General features: G+C 48.3%; 1 protein-coding gene across 1 annotated transcript in view; it reads right to left on the bottom strand.

Moving 5' to 3' along the window:
• RHPN1 (rhophilin Rho GTPase binding protein 1) overlaps positions 1–16,595 on the bottom strand; it is a 32,496-nt gene that overhangs the window by 1,443 nt on the left and 14,458 nt on the right. Inside the window, exons 4-14 of the mRNA XM_088531353.1 lie at positions 15,665–15,793; positions 13,014–13,089; positions 12,457–12,534; positions 11,235–11,359; positions 10,721–10,887; positions 9,882–10,069; positions 8,646–8,802; positions 6,113–6,232; positions 2,348–2,542; positions 1,902–1,978; positions 648–794 (exon numbers count right to left, since the gene is read on the bottom strand). Coding sequence (XP_088387479.1) covers positions 648–794; positions 1,902–1,978; positions 2,348–2,542; positions 6,113–6,232; positions 8,646–8,802; positions 9,882–10,069; positions 10,721–10,887; positions 11,235–11,359; positions 12,457–12,534; positions 13,014–13,089; positions 15,665–15,793 — 1,459 coding nt within the window. The remainder of the gene's footprint in view (positions 1–647; positions 795–1,901; positions 1,979–2,347; positions 2,543–6,112; positions 6,233–8,645; positions 8,803–9,881; positions 10,070–10,720; positions 10,888–11,234; positions 11,360–12,456; positions 12,535–13,013; positions 13,090–15,664; positions 15,794–16,595) is intronic.

Genomic DNA, 16,595 nt, shown 5'->3' with positions numbered 1-16,595 from the left:
AACCAAAGCACGCACTAGCCTGGGGCTGCGGGCTCAGTTCAGCTCATGGCAAGACTCCAGGGTGGATTGCCATTTCGAATCTAGATGCATGCATTTCAGTACCTCCACACACACAGAGCTCCTAATACAGGCCCTGGAGATGTAGCCAACATCATTGGTAGAGGTTGGAGAAACTCAGCATGCCAGCCAGGACATGCAGGGCCAGTTGGAATGGAGGTTCAGAAACTTGTATGCATCTGGATACCCCCATTTTGCTATCTTTGTTTAGAGTCAAAGCCCACTCCAGAGTTTTCAGAGATGATCTCTGTACTAAACTTGCCATTTTGTTCCATCTACTTTCATTTCCCAGATGAGAAACAGGAGAGAAAAAAAGACCCCAGCAGTTAGAACCTGAGCTAACCTCTATATTTTTCCTTAGTTATCTTCTTAAAACCACAGCTCAACACTTTTGGAAGCACCCATCTGCCAACCTGAGGCACAGATCCAGCAGGGTTAAGTCTCCAGCTAGACAGATCAGTGTTGTTCCCAAGTTATGCTGGCTGCCTAATGTTAAGTGCTAAAACTGCCAGGCAGCCCTTAAGGCAACCCCAATTCCATCATCCCTGGCAGGGGGAAAGCCATGGGCAGCAAGCACATGGGATACTCACAGCAGCACAACCTCCAGGGATGACACCAGCGATGAGAACGGGAGAGTCTCCTCGAAGCGTGAACCCAAAGCCGTTCTCCCCTCTCATCAGGTGGACTCTTCGTACTGGGTACCACTTGTTTTTGGCTGAGAAAACTGAGAGGGGTCCCTAGGGCAAAGCAGAAACAGTGAAAATACCTTCTAGCGCAAGAGCAACTCTCTGAGGACCGTGTGCTGCAAAAATACCCACTGACGGAGAGGAAGGAGGACAAAAAATCCTGTCTTTTGCATTTTTTTGACCTGTTTTGAGCCTGCTCAGGATTTCAGCCTGCCTTCATGCCAAAAAAAGCAGCAGATTTGTGCAGCGCAAGGCTAGAGGAGTTAAGAGCACTTGTTAGACTCTGGCTTTGAGTGAAGCAACACAAGCTTATGTGGATTGGAAAGAATCTCTGGAGGTCTCATGTCAGAGGAGAGCCAACATAGATGAGGACATCCTCCGACACTGCAAAGGAGAAGGAAGTCTCACCATCAGGGTAAACTTGGGTCAGTTTAAACATTACAGTTTTGAATCAAACAATTTCCCCCTTTCTCAATTTCTCTTTTAAGGAAATAAAACTCATCATCAAATGAGGGTCAGGGATTGAGGTTTTCACTGCAGCCTGGCTCTGGGGGATGCAACCAGTTCAGAGTGGACTGCACCAGGATAGGTCATTGCTTCAAGAGAGGTGTCCACTCCACTTTACATCCAGGAATCTTCACACCAAAGCCCCTTGCTGATTTTCAGGGACTGAATAGGTCTTGCTCCATCTAGATCATGCACAAATATGGCCCCCCCCTTGCCCATTCTGCTGCAAAAGCTCCTGCCTGGGAGGAGGTGGCTCGTCTCCTGCTGGAAGGAAGCCCTTGAGGGAAGTGCCTGCACCAGGAGGGAAGAATGACTCACAGTCCTACTGCTTCTTACAGCAGGATGAAAGGACAAGCTTTTGTGTGTGTGCCTGCTGTCTTCTCGGGGGGAGCTGGATGAAATCCCTGCTTGTCAACTAACTAACCTGCTGTTGCTTCTATGACTAACGAAATAATAAGAGAAGAAGGCAGCATTTGCTTTCCAGATGGCGTTTTGGAGAAGAAACAGAACTTTGCAGGCTGCGGGGGCTTTTTTGCTTCTTCGAGTGCCCCTAAATGCTGCCTGGAAAGGCTGCCTGCATAACAGGAGCACTTTTATCTCTGACCTTGCCCATGACCACAGAGTGCCACCCCGCTCCACATCCGTACATACCAGTCTGTGGAAGAGATCGGTCACCTTCACCTGGGAAAAGTTGGGTGATTTTATCTCCGGTTTCTGATGGGTTTTGGCTAGTGTTAAAAAGAGAAAGCACACACGCCAGGGTCATGTAATTTTAGCATCAGCCAAGTGGCAGCGGGTTTGCTACCTCACTGTGAACATGTTTGAGGTAGGGAAAACATAACCCAGAAGAGCTCGGACCTGCTCACGGAGCTACAAACATGAAACTCAGAACTCCAGCCCATTCACATTAGCAGTGCTCCATTTCAGTATAGGGAGCCCAGCTCCTCTTACACATGCACAACCTTTTGCCCACAGCTACATATCACATTAACTCCATAAAACCCTGCAGAGTTTGCCCATTCCACAGGACCCTTGCATATTGCATCCCTTATCTGAGGCACTCTCCCCCACGCAGAATACACCCCAAAATCACTTACGGTGAATATCTGGGGCATCTCCTGTTTCAAAGAAGTCCTCTTCATGGTCAATTTCTGAGTATTTGCTCAGTGAGCGTTTGTGAGCAAAGGAAAGGACCTCCTGGAGAATATCCATCTTCCGCAGGATCTTGCATAAGCTGTGGATTCTCATGGCTTCTTCGTGCTTCATGATGGCTTTCTTCAGATGAGCCTTTGCTGGAAAAAGCAGAACAGAAATCACAGCCTGGCCACGCCAGCAAGAGATCCACACAGCTCTCCTGTCGCTACCTCTTCAACACCAGGCAGTCTTGCTTGCTTGGCTGCCCACGGATTAAAGGAGTTTCAGTTGCTGTGTCACTCGATGTGTTTCAGGGACAGCCCAGTCACGTTAGCAGCCTGCCAGGCTTTCAACGTGCGTTAAATGGGAGTAGGTCCCAGTCGCCAGCTTAATGCCTCTATGTAGGGCTGGAAGGGACCTTGAGGGGTGACCTACTTCACTCCCTGGCAGGAGGGACAGGGCTGAGAATACATGGCAGATGTTCCCTAAAAGCACCGGCGAAGGAGCTGCCATCACCTAGCGAGGGAGGTGGAGACGTCGCTTCGCTGCCCTTGCAGCGAGCAAAGTTTCACCTAACATTTAACCTAAATCTCCTCTGCAAATTAACTTCTCTCCGGCTCCCGGAGTCCCTGGTGAGCACAGACGACAATCAGATTTTGTCCTCCCTGTGACTGCCTTACAGCTTTAGGATGGTTTGATGCTTCTCTTCCTTCTTTTCTAGGCTGAGCAAACCCCAGTCCTTCACTTTTCCCTGCAGGTCCTGCTTTTTGCCCTCTTTGGTGCCCATACTTGCATTTCTCCCTCTTTGGTGCCCCTTCTTGCTTTTTTCCTCCCAAAAAGACTTCCATTTGTTTTCACCTTGGCAAAAGCACAGTGGTGATAAATGTCAGGAGAGATGTAAACACTACCCCATTGAGCCAGATACATCTAGATATCAGGAGTGAGGACTGATGACCTGTGAATATGGGACCTACAAATTCAAATATCCCTGTTTTGCAAGAGACTACAACAAAGATGTCCACAGCTAACGTTGAACTATATATAAAAAAGCTTAATATCCATATATAAGAAAAACATATGTGCTGCTAGCAGTACCAGTTTCAAGACACACGGTGGCAACATAATCCAGGGAGATGACCAGGATTTGCTCCAGAGAATGAGTGGAAATCAATCAGTTCCCTAAATAACGCTCCTTTGTTCTTCTCAGAAATAAAATTTCCAGTCAAGGAAATACTTTGAGGCTGGATATAAAACTGAGAGGAAAAGGTTCTGCAAAATCATCACTTGTGTTTTCTTGTCAAATGCAATAGATCTTAATTAAAGTAACTGCAACTTATGGGGGGAGGAAAGCACAAACACAGGCATGCCTTGATTTTATGCGGCTTGGTAATGACTGCCACTGATTCCTTCTATTTCTATTGACGAACAAATGGATAACATGAGGTCACAGGAGATACAGGCTGAGGCAGGTCTCAGATCATTAGCTGCTTTCTAAATCACCACCAACCTGGGACACTGCCTCCCTGTGAGACCATAAATTCACCTTTCAAATGACAGTGCCTGCTCAGCCAGTTGATCAAACAGGAATTGACCACGAAGTTAGGCAGTTTTTGGTTTCAGTTTAGCAAAGCTGGTGGAATACATCACATGCCTGATATAAACAATGTTATCAGAGTATGTAACAAGAGAAGGTGGGGGGAAAAATCCGGGGGGATGTTTTTAGTGTTGCAACTTTCTTCCTGAAAACAGAGCTGAGGTTGGTGCCTGCATGTTCAATTTTTTACAAGAAAATGATGAGCAGATCCTGTCTTCTCTCAGAAGAACAAGCGGAGCTGGAAGCTTGGCTGATGCCAATCAGGAAACCAGATAAAGGTGCTGGGGCAGTTTACTGTAATACTCGGGTTTGGGGGTTCACGTAAAGGTTGCTGTGGGAGTCTCCCTGTGCTTGGGTGAGGAAAAAAAAAAACCTCCTGAATGTCCTCTGCCTCCCACCCGCTAGCCGCAAAAGGAGGCGAAGCAGCCAGGGGAGGACTCTGCCCGGGCTGGCTACGTGACAAACTCATTCCGGGTAGGGCCTGTTTCATTTCACACTTCTGCAATTAGGGAAAAGAGCACCAAAAGACACTTTGTGTGGGAGGTGAACAAGATGACATTCTCGCAGGAGCGAACTGAGCTTCCCATTGTTCGAGCCTCTTTGGGGAGGGCTGTTAAGATTCAACTTTAGCTGAATAAGCAAGTGTTGCTATCTTTCCCCTTAAGCTGAAAATCATCATGGGAAGAAGCTCTCATCTCTCGATCTTTTTGATGTAGCTAAAAAAAGCCACTGGCGGCCTTCACTGTATCTTCTTAAGAGGCAAGTCGATCAGCTGAAAGCTCAAGCCAAACTCCTTCCAGGAGCTCCACCTGCAAACACATTTCCCTGCAATACGTTGCAGGAAATCTGGCTCAGGAAACCTCAGGGTCAGCATCAGACTCAGCAAGACAGAGCAGTACAGGCTCTGTGGGTTGTTTTATTTATTGTGGACCACTGAACTGTCCTCCCCTAAATGTTTCTGGCTGCAGGGCTGAGGGCCCTTCTCTCATCCTTCATCCATGCAAATGTTCCTTCCCAGCAACAGTGGGGCTGATTTGTAGCATTAACGTGAGATCCCCTTTGGAAACACTTGGAAATTTTTCCCAGGGAGCAGGCAACAGAGTTCCTGGAAATGGTTTGCAGCTTGCACTACAAGGTGGGTACAACCTCCCCATGATAGATATAACTACCTTCAGACCATGGGATTTTTACTGTTGGCAAGGAGGGAGCCAGGAAGAGCTCAGTGCAGCTCTGCAACTCCAAGATTCCAGAGAGAAGCTGCGGGACTACCATTTACAAAAACAGTGAACAGATTTGGTAAGAAGTATGCAAAAAAAAAAAAAAAAAAAAAAAAAGGAATTGTAGGGCAGAAGGGCTATCTGTTCTGTATTCCCTTTGAGCCTAGCTGCAATGTCTTCTGCCTTCACAGCAGTGACTTAAAGATGTTGGGTCCGGTAACCAAATTGACAAGGAGAGAGGCAACCACCATAGATATATATTGTCTTTTATTAATAGAAGAAAGATAATAAGTATTACCAGCTAGCTGGGGTCCGGGCTTTCCCACGCAGGGGTCACACCACGGACCCCAGCAAAGAAGCCTCAATATTCTGGGGCTCCGCTTGGTTCTTGAGCACCAGCACTGTCTAAAGGCTAAAGGAAAGAAGTGCTGCATTTGGTCATAACCAGAAGGAGCTCTGCAGTGGCAAATGCCAATAGCTTTATTCCAATCCTGGCTCCCTGCACAATTTTTACTGCTTGCATACATGTTATCCAAGGAGGAAAAATGTGAAGGCTTGACTGTTTCATGGCTGGTGTCATGCTTTAAGTATCCATGTAAAATAAGAGGATATGGGCATGAGGGAAGTTAGATCCAACATGCTCAATTAGAGAGAATACTCCTGTGACTGACAGAGCATTTAAACATCCTCATGGGGAAAGAAGGAATCATGATACCTTCTGATCACTGCCTTCCCAGGAAGGCATCTTTTCAAAGAAAAGATGACAAAAAGTGTCTTTGAGTTACAGAGACCCCCTCAAACTCCTACAGCAGAGTGGTTGGGTTGCAGAAAGGTTTGCTCTGCTCATATATCAGATTTGATATTGGGTTTTGGCCTTTGAGCCCCAAATCCTGATCTGCCACCAAGCCCGCACTTACCCAGCTTCCTTCTCTCCTCGGGATCCTGCAGCAGGACGCGGAGAGACGGCCCGTCCGGCATGGTGACATGAAACTGGATAAAAGCCTTCTCGTGCTCTGGGAGCTCGGCATCGGAAGCTGCTGTGCAAAACAAGAGGTGGGAACATGTTTAGAGAAAGTCAGGGCACTGCTCAGCCACGGGCAGGGAGTCCCAGGTGATAAGAGAAGGTGGACAGCAAGTCCAGCGAGTCACATCCCCGCTGGTGACATGGACATGGCCCTGCTAGCTTCAGGGGTAGCTTTCTTTCATCCAAAGGGGGCTTGGCTTTAGCTTTAGTCTGCAAAAAAACACAAAATAGCTGACAGAGGGGGAAGATTTATTATATTAAAGGTCACACCATGCTTTGAAGCAAAGTGCAAGATTTGTCTTGTCCGCGTCACTTCAATATCTGGCTCTTTTCCCTCCTTTGGTCTGTTTTAGAAGCGGAATTGAAAATAAAGGTCCTGAATATTCCTATTGAAGGTTAGTGACATGGAGCTAAGCCAGGTGACAACTAAAGCACAAGAGCTGTACAAAAATGACAGGCTACAGTGTAAATGGGGAGCTGAACACCCAAATCTGTTCCCTTCTTCTTGCTGCACTTCGGATCCCAGTGCACGACCAAGGACTTCTATTCCTGTTTTTCTCCTTTCTCCTCCAGCCTGGGGACAGGATGGGACAGCAAGAAGTTAAGAGGCCTCTTGGGCTCCAGTACTAGAGCACCAGGAATTGCTGATCCAAATCGAGGGAGATGCCAAAGCCCATCCAACCCCCCTGACATTGGCACCCTGTGGGCTGTTGAACAGGCAGCTCCATCAGGCTGACTCTGGATGCCAACTCTCTCCGTGCAAGCACCCACAGGGGACTAAACTGCAGCATAAAGAGCTTATTTACGGTTGGTTACAGAAGCAAGGGATTTGCTATGCTGAGCAACGGGGCCAGAGCACGCTGGGAGAAGTGGCAAAGTTTGGCACATATTATTTGACCAGGCAGCACTTGTGAAAAAATTGAAGTGGGAAATGTGCAGACTCACGTCTCCTAAGAACCTAACGTGGTTAGGGCAGGCAAAGAGCCACAGAGTGTCCGGGGAGAAGTTTGTCCTGTCCCTGCTAACCTCACTTCATCCTTGTCCTCTGCTGCTTCTGTCACTTTTGTCTTCAAGCCCTGCTCCCACCTCTGACCCAGCATCTTTTCTCACTCAGCCCTAAAAGCCTCTCTTGGTTCTGCATTGCCCACACAGCCCAGGCCTGGCGAGAAGATTTTGGGCAGGCTGCGGAGAGCGGGGGCCGGATGCAGCTCCCAAGTGAGCTGCTGCTGGCTGCGTCCCCGGGCAGGGCTGCCAGCCCCGCTTCCCCACGCTCCCGTTTTTTGGGGCAGGCTGTAGCGGCAGTCATGACGCTGCTGTCCTCCAGGGATCAGCAACCCAGTGCAACACACACTAAAATAGACCCCTTCGTGTTTCTGGGGCATTGGGCGTTCGCTGCAGCCTTCTGCATCTCGTCAAGATGTCCAGGAAAGCTGCAGATCCTGCAAAGACCTGAGCGAGGGACTGGATGATGAGGCAGGGAAAGAAATCAGGCAGAGGGAAGGATGTACATGAGGCAGATGGATTTGACAGTGAACAGAATAGCCCTGGCTAACAAACCAGGTCCCCTTGGTGCAGGCAAACAAGCAGCAGGGCTAGTGTCTGGGATGATTCAATGGTCAACAAGGCCCTTCACAGCTTCACAAAAGTGAATTGGGTGGCGAGAGGGAGGACAGGGGTCTGCAGGGCTGCACTGCTGTCTCAGACAACCCCAAGCAGCAGCTCAGGTCTGCTGCCTGTCTCCCATCCCATGGAGAGCCAACATGGCAGGTCACAGCGCGCGTCGGCTGCTGTCCCTCAAATCCTCAGCCTGACCCAAACTCACCCACTCAAACACTGCTGACAGCGCAGATGGAGCTGGGGATGTGACTCATAATCTCCATCCGAACTCTGCAGACTCATGTCACCCTATCTGCACCCACACAGCCAGCCACAAGGCTGGCAATTAAATTTGGGTAGCCCAGACCAGTTTGTCCAGGGAAGGCCTGTTTCTTGCAACCGCTGACTGGCCTGCCAGGAGGACCAGTGTGGCAGGACTGGTCAGCAGGCAGCCTTTCCCTGTGTTTATCTACCCAGCCCCAAAAAGCAGGGAGCGTGAGACACTCCTACAAGCACCTTTTTGCTGACCTCGTCTGACAGACATTGCAAGGACAGTGCAAATCAAAAAAGAAATGAGGGAGCATCTAGCCTGAGTGTGCTTTTTTAAGTCTCTTTTGGAAACTGTCAAGCAGGACCAATAGCTCAGAACCTCCCAAAGGCTCTAGGTTTTGTATCCTGTTACTCTGTGAACAGCATTTTAGTTCTTTCTCACAATCTTCCATGTGCTAGGCTGCTATTGGGATGATTTGCAACAGCATCCACAACAGATCAGCACTTGGCTAAAGGAGAAGCCAAATCCAAGCCACAAAACTGAGGTGCTTCATACTCACCAGGGCAATCACAGAGGGCAATGGCAGCAAAGTAGTGGGAGAGGGCCTTGAAATGCTCTGACTTGACATGGACCATGGTTGTCCAAGAGAAGGGAACATAATCCTTCACGTGGGCCTGGGTCATCGTCTGGTGCACCAGCGAGTAGACGTCTTCAACCTGCAGGCATCAAAACTCAAGCTGAATGGGATATTTATCACATCTGTCTGGAGGCACTGACAGAGCTGCCTCCATCAGTGGGCACTCCTAAGAGTTTGTAGGAGCCAGGGATGCCAGTTCTAGCTGTCCTGGGGAGTCCTGGTATCCCTATTGCGTGGGCAGCAGGGAGGCAGCTGCATGAGCACTTCCCATCTTGTATGGTTTGTCCTGCTACCAGAGACCCCAGGGAGGAGAAAGGAGGCACCATAACCTACACAGGGATCTGGTATCTGAATTTGAATATGCTCTAACCCAGCACATCAAACTCCCATAACAGCATTTTGTACTCGCAGGATATTTGAATAATAAAGATCTCTCTCTCCAACTGCTTCGAGGCACAGATTCTCTTAGTCCCTTGCCCAAAGTGACACAGAAAAGCCCCTCATAAATCCTGCTCTGAGAAAAATAAACTGCGTCAGCTCAGCTGTTTGCCCTGCTCCAGTACATCCAGAGATGGTGATGCTGTGATTGCCAAATCTGATATCACACTGAGCAGCTGGTGCATCCCAGAGATCTCAGAAGCCATCTCAGGGCAACATGAGAGGTGGGGCCTGGCAGACAGAGCATCTTCCGAAGCTTGACTTTATTCTTGGCCTGGGCCTGGCACTGTTACAGCTACGTAGAGAAGGCAACATTCTCAGCAGGGCAAGGTGGAACGATTAAGGGCTTAACTCCGATAAGGACATTGGGCTAATTCTATTCATAATTCAAGGTTAGGAAATGCAGTTATGTCAACAGTGTGCATGACTTAGCCCCTAAACCACTGAGGGGATTGTTTCTTTTCTTTATAGTGGGATTAACAACCAGCAATATTTACAAACAGCCCAGCATGCACACACAGGCAAGCAATGCCCAGAAGGATGCTGTTTCCACATGTTCACACTGCTCTCCAGATGCTTCATGGTAATCTGTGAGGCTGTACCACAGCTCGTAGGACCCCTCTTGCTTGCTCCCACCGGTGTCAACCCTACAAAATCCTCTGCTTTCTGTCCATGACACCCTTGCCTGGCTTTGCCGTGGAGCCCGGAGGCAGCACTTACCCTGGCTGCTTCTTGGGCAAGCTGCAGTTGCGTGAGGAAGTCGCTCTGGGCTCGGAGCAAGGTCACCTTCTCGAAGACACACTCCTGCACCTGCGCGATCATCAGCCGCACCAGCATGTTCAGGGAAGAGGCACTCATGTCCAGGCTGGGGGCATTGGAGAAGTTTTCCTTCAAGTAGTTAAATGCACCTACAGAAGGGAAAAGCTCCAGGTAGCTGTTTTGCTTGTTGTTTGCTGCAGCTGTTTGGGCTGCAAACAGGAGGAATCACCTTTCCTAGGAAAAAGATTCTGAGATCAATCTCCAATAGCACCACAGTAGGAACATCCCTAGAGTCAGCTCCAGGATGTTTGTGCAGATGTACCACACACATCTTAGGTTTCTCATCATAACTGGCAACAAGACAGATCCTCATGCCTGTGGATTGCTCTTAAAAGCCCTGGACAATCACAATTCCATGCCAGTCTAGCATTTACTAAGAGTTTTTGTTGGAGTTCAAGCTATCACCTTCTGCCAGTTGTGGGCAAGAAGGGAAAAAAAAATCCCTTCCTCTGCACCAGTCAAATATGCTTGCAGGTGGATCAGCATTTCCCTAGGAGATAACCAGAAGGCAAATCATTCCTTTTCTTGCCCTCTACTTTTTTACCAGCCCTTTTTTTTTTTTCTCCCCCAACTATTTCCTCTCCCCTTCAGGCTCTTGTAGGTTGACCCAGTGCAGACATCCTAGCTCTGTGCAGTGAGAAAGGGGCCTTCGGGTGGCTTTCAGACCAGCACAGCCCCTCTTTGTACCTGCAGTAGCACCGCAGATTGGGTCATGTTAAGAGGAAGGGGAACCAACCTACCGGCTGCCTTCTGAAATGCGTCGATCGCCCGGTTGACTCCCGGCAGGGAGGCACGGTCCTGCCGTGCCCCAATCTGGGTGTGCAGGGCTCCAATGTTGAAGAGGACGCTCCCTTTCTCAAAGGCCAGTGCCCGCTGGTGGGAAGGGACCCCCGTCAGAGAGTCATACCTGGAGATGGGAAGAGGCAGCCGCAATTCCCCCAGCAATTCATTCCCAGTCCCCACAGAGCATGTGTTTCCACGTGCCTCCTTTAATGGATCTGCCAAATGTTTTAAGCCAATATTAAGCCAAAAGCAAGAAGGAAAGCCAGCTCTCCGTGTCAGCTGGCCCCTGTATTGCTCTTGAGGTCAAAAAAAGACAGGTTGGATCTTCCAGACATTACGAGGGAAGATGACCCCTGCAGACAGCCACGAGGTCTGGTCCTATTTACCTTCCGGCCCCAACACACCCACATTAGCCCCATTTAGGAATGCTTGTGGAAGTGCAAAGGTCAGAAAGGAAAAGGCTTTGCGTACCAGTGAAAGAAGACACCCAGGTTTTTACTGGGAGGGAAGAAGCGGTTGTCAAGGAAGTACAGCTGGTTGTAATACTCCATGAGGAGTTCGAGCCCAGCCTCATTCCGGCTCGGCGTCCGCATCGCCTGTGGAGAAACAGGAGAGGGAGGATGGACACATGGGTGGGAAGAGAGAGGAGGGAACAGAAGGAACACGAAATTTAGATGCTGGTCAGCAGTACTTAGCTCTATGGTGTACAACATTGGCTTACGTGGGAGAAACTCCACCCTAAAAGGCTCTGCGCAGAGCCCCTCTCTTTCCAGGCAAAGTATTTCAATGGGCAGGAGGGCATCATTGGGCCAAGACCTTCAAGACTACCATAGAACATGCAGTCAAAGGGAGAGAATTTCCCTAATGTGACTTCCCAGCTTCTCAGCACCACGCTCAGTGGTTGTGCAGCAGAGGGAGGCAGCCTCTTGTGTAACAGCTGATATGGGTTTATCTATGGAAAGGGCTGGGGAGGTACAAAGTCCAAGTTGGGGTACACAGACTGAACCCAGCAAACTAAAACCAGGTGCTGTTCCAGTTCTGCCTTTGTTCTGATGGCAAAGCTCAACTAAATCAAGCTGGGATATTTAATTACTTCCTTTTTTTTTTTTTCTTAAGAGAGAAACGCATGCACAGTCTGATTAAATAAACTTTAGGGAACTTTAGGGAAGAAATCCATCTGATAATAGAATAATAGAAAATACGAGACAGGAATTGATTTGATGGCTTTTACTAATGTCTAGTTTCAGTCAGGAGCCCTCTCCCAGCCTCTGACCTTCCAGGGCTCCCCTCCCACAGCCTGAAGAACAGGACTGGGACCTTTATAAGGCTGGGAAAGAACATTCTTCCTGCTCATGAGGTCAAAGCTTTATGGCAAGGCAAAACTGAAAATACTTATGAGAAGCTATTAGGTAGGAGAGGATAAAGTTCACCCTTACCAGATTACATTTCCTTTTCTTTGACTACTACTATATAATGTGTTAGCTGGGGAAGGAAAATAATTATTTAGTGGTCTATAACATTTTGTAACCTAAGAGCTGAAGCCAACGTGTTCTAATGTATGCTATAGGAATCCAGCACCCAAAACCACAAGGAAGTTTGGAAGGAGCATGAAGGGACACAGAGGAAAAAGTGGCACCTTCAGCGAGACTTCCCGCAAGCCAGAGCAAGATTTTGCAACTCGAGGGACACAGACCTGCCGCAACTCCATGAACTCTTTGATTTCCTTTTCAAACAAGACACCATCCTCTCCATAGTGCTCACTGATGAGATCCTGGGGGGGAACAGAAGAAAATCCACAGTCACCCTTGAAAACAGACATTCAAGATTTGAAAGGTGACTTCTGAGAACTCTGTAGAAGCAACATGCCAGCTTTCTCAACAAGGTTTTTGGAAATCTGCACCAAGAAAAGCCAGGAATGTGATCTCCCTAGGCACGACACCCCTAGTTCATACAAAGGGATGCTGCAGGCCTGCCAGGCCTCTGCCCTCCAGCAGCCTGGGAAAATTGTGATCACTTCCCCACTGTTCCACTCCTCAGCCTTGTATCTTCCCCTCCCCTGTCTTTTACCTCCTCATCCTGAATTTATTTTTGCCAGGTCCTAAAAGTCACCATTCCAAAGAAGAAAATGGTCTACAGCTGCTGTACAGTCCCCTCTACAGCTCTCAATGGTGCCCATATGCAGAAATATCCCCCAATTTGGTTTCCTAGTCAGTCTAAATTACATCAGGCATGCAAACCCTCAAGACTTACCTTCAGTGGTATCAACAAGTCCAGCTCCTTGGTCTCCTTGAGGCCCAAAGGAATCATGGGGACGCTGATGGACTCGCTGAAAGAACAAACAACCTATTCAGTGACTGTTTCGTAAGTGATGGAAAATCCTTGTGTTTCAGGGGTAAACTGGACAGCATTGAGATGATGGGAAGCTGCCACCCATGTCAGAGAGCAGAGAGGTCCCCAAAATCAATGCTGGACTGCACTTCCTTTTTCTTTTCTGCCTGTGCTGGCAGCAACACAGACACTACAGGGGAAAACACTCTTTTCCCTGGGTTTAATTTGATCCTACTGAAGGGCAAAACTAAAGAGGACCAGACTCCGTTTAGGAAGACAGATGTGATCCGTGCTGAGGGATGTGATGCTGGGAATGACTGTGCATGTTGGAAAGGTGCACAAGGATGACAGCCTGAAGTCATCAGTCTGTTATTACTTCAGCTTCTGTTTTTTATCTCCAAAACAAATATAATAGCAACCCGAATAGGCTGCAGTGACAAAGCTATTTTAATTAACAGCCCTTGGGAAATGTGCATGACAGGATTCATGAACTTCCACAGGCTAATATAGACTTCATCACTGATAAGGACTTGCTCCGAGGCACAGAGCTATGGCTAATACTGAAATTTCCTGCATCTATTAAAACCGGTTGTCTAATAATAGCCCTTATCACAGAGCTGGTTCAATACTTGTAAAACACCAAAGATTATGAGGACTTTGGCAATACCCAGCTGAGGAGCGGTTTGTGTTTCAACATGAGGGAAAGAAAACAAAAGAGGTCATCTGTGGAGCAAAGAAGCATCCCAGCCAGGTAGCACCATCCTTTTGGTGCTTTAGCTGCTATTTTCATTTTCTGTTGCCAAGTGAAGTGGCCTGTGCAAGGAGCAGGGCCTTGGGCACATAGAAAAATACAGCTTTTTTACTCTGCAGCAGGAGGAAAGAGTTTACTTCCAACTGCACATAGAGACCTGCTAGATCCAGGCTCTTTGCCCGGAAACCCCAAATACCCAGAGCCTCATTCCTGGATACTAAGATGAGAAACTATGGTGTTACCTGCAGCTCGTGCCGGCCTCTAGCAGAGAAATGGTTTCCCCAACCACTGTTTATTCCTTAAGGATGTTCCTAACCCTCCACTCTGAGCTGTTTTACCATGTCCCCAAGTGGGAAGAGACAACCTAAACCCCTCTAGTTAGCTCTAGACACCACTGATGAGTCACTAGCACACCATGGTCCAAGGAGGCAAGGAGACAAAAAAAAGAGTTCCAAAATTGAGTGATGGGAAAATCCTCAGCCTGTTCATTCTCATTCGGCCACTGAATAAACAGCCTCCTGACAGCTATAATTAGTATGAAAAAACGGTTACAACTCGTTCTCTAATGAGATTTCAGCTTGATTCGAATACTACAGAGCAAACAAAAGGGGGTTTGTTTGGCCTGTGCAGGGTTTTGGGGTTATTGCTGTTGCTTTCTTTTTAAACCACAGCAAACATAAGGCTGGTTACACCGGCCAAGCACCCCTGCTTGGAAACAGCTTAAGGAAGAAACCTGTGTCACGGGAGGACTCAGTCCTACAATTTAACTTCCCCAGTCTATTGCTGGAATAAGGAAAATGTCCAGGATGATGCTCAGAGATGCAGTAGACTCTGTGGACACAGTGAATGCTCAAGGGAGAGTGAGACGCAGCCTCCCTCAGCTTTTCCTTTGTGTTTCCTATGTTCACAGACTTGCCATAAGGCTGTCTCGGGAAGGCAAGGAGCGTTTGCAGCTCCCACGTTGCCGCAGTGTCCCTGGTCTCTTCTGCCTCGGGGATCTCTTCTTTTCTCACCCAGATAAATAGCTGTGCTGAGCCGCCCCGGCACGTTGGTTTGCTGCTGGCGAGCGTGCTAGGATTACGGCTCCGGTGAGTCAAACGGCTGAGGTGGCTGGGTAAGCGATTCAGAGAAACAACACGCTTCAATTAATGAAAGGTCTAACCTCGGAAAGGGGGAGGAATGTAATAGCCTCTCTGGGAAAATAAAAATGAGTGAGCAATCCGTTGCAGGAGTAGCCCGAGCAGGAGGTCAGGCACCTAAGCAGCCAGGGTTTTAATTGCTTCTGTTAAATACCCAGTTTCACTTGATGTGATTTTTTTTTTTTGGTGGGGGGTGAGGGATTCTCACTGCTGTGCTCAAGATGGTTACTTCTGACCCATCGCTCCTGGCTTCAGGATATCAGAACGCAGAGAACGCACAATCCATCCTGAAACACATCCTAAATATCTACTAGGAAAAAAAAGTCAGGGTTGGTCTCCCTGTGGTTTTAGAGATTAAGCAATGGAGGTTTCCAGCAGGAAAGAGCAAATCCTTTCAGGCTGTGGCCTGTGCCCTATCCCTCTCCAATTCTCCCACCACCAACTAGCGGATCAAACTCTGATCAGATCAGGGGGACACACCAGGATGCTCAGGGAAGCAATGGGGGTAGCAGCAAGACTGACATGGGTGCTGATGTGACACCAGCCCTGCGATGCCTTGAGGGCAGAAGAGAAACAACCTCGCGTGCCAGGTGGAAAGAAAAAGAAGAAAGAAATCCCCACCAAACCAACCACTTTTCCCACGCCAAAGCAACCTCCCCGGCCTGCTTGGCAGCTCCATGTACCTGTCATTCTGGTACACGTCCATGCAGCTGTTCAGCTCTTCCAGCTCCTCCTTCAGTAACTGCAGGTTGGAGTTCACATAGCTGAGCTCCAAGGCAACTGTTTCTTTTACTTTGTGGTTACTGGTGGCTCTGGAAAACAATAACATGTAGATCAAAACTCCCCCATAAAAGCCAGGCTGTGCAGATAAACAGCAATTAACTTATCTGACCATAGGATGCCATTCCCTCTTCCCTGCCATATGTAGCAGCTGTTCCAAACCCTCCCGCAGGGCCATGGTTTCTCCATTGGTTGGGAAGTGCTTTTGGACACCCTGATAATTTCGCTCAGTGGCTCCAGGGTAGAAGGAGAAGCCCCAGAGGATGTTTTTTTGCTATTATGATCTGTTTCTTTCTCCACATGTCCCCAGATGAAAAAGCAAGACAACTGTTACCAGGCTCTGGGGAACTGCTCTGCCACATGCAGCTCCCAAATGAGCCTCATGACTTGTGCACGAGACCTCAAATTTGGTCAGGTTGCGGTTTGCAAGAGCAAGCCAAAAATTTAGGCAGGCTACCAAACAGGCCATGGCAGGACCTCTGCTCAGAAGCCTAGAGATGGAGGAACAAGCACCCAGAAGGTCCCTCATGCTGAAGGATCAGCTCTTTCTATCTAACTTTTCATGCAGCAGGGAAAAACTTAAGAACTTTTCTCGGTGTCTATTCCAAATTTGCAGTTTGGCCTCTGAAAGAGTTGAGGGAAGAACTGAAACCAAGGAGAATAGAGCTTGGGAACATGTGGATGCTACAGTGCACTAGAATGCAGATGGGGATGGAGGAAAAGGGAAAAAAAAAAAAAAACCCTCCAGTGGCTTTTTGACATGTTTTCTGTCTTGTTCACCCTGTGCCAATGGAGGCTGAGGCTTTGCACAGCTCATAACAGGATTAATTCCTA

This window comes from Tinamus guttatus, unplaced genomic scaffold (genome assembly GCF_059628265.1).
Source record: "Tinamus guttatus ecotype Peru unplaced genomic scaffold, ASM5962826v1 Tinamus_guttatus_pri_ptg000032l, whole genome shotgun sequence".
Classification (NCBI taxonomy): Eukaryota; Metazoa; Chordata; class Aves; order Tinamiformes; family Tinamidae; genus Tinamus; species Tinamus guttatus.
This window is presented reverse-complemented; position numbering and strand designations above follow the sequence as displayed.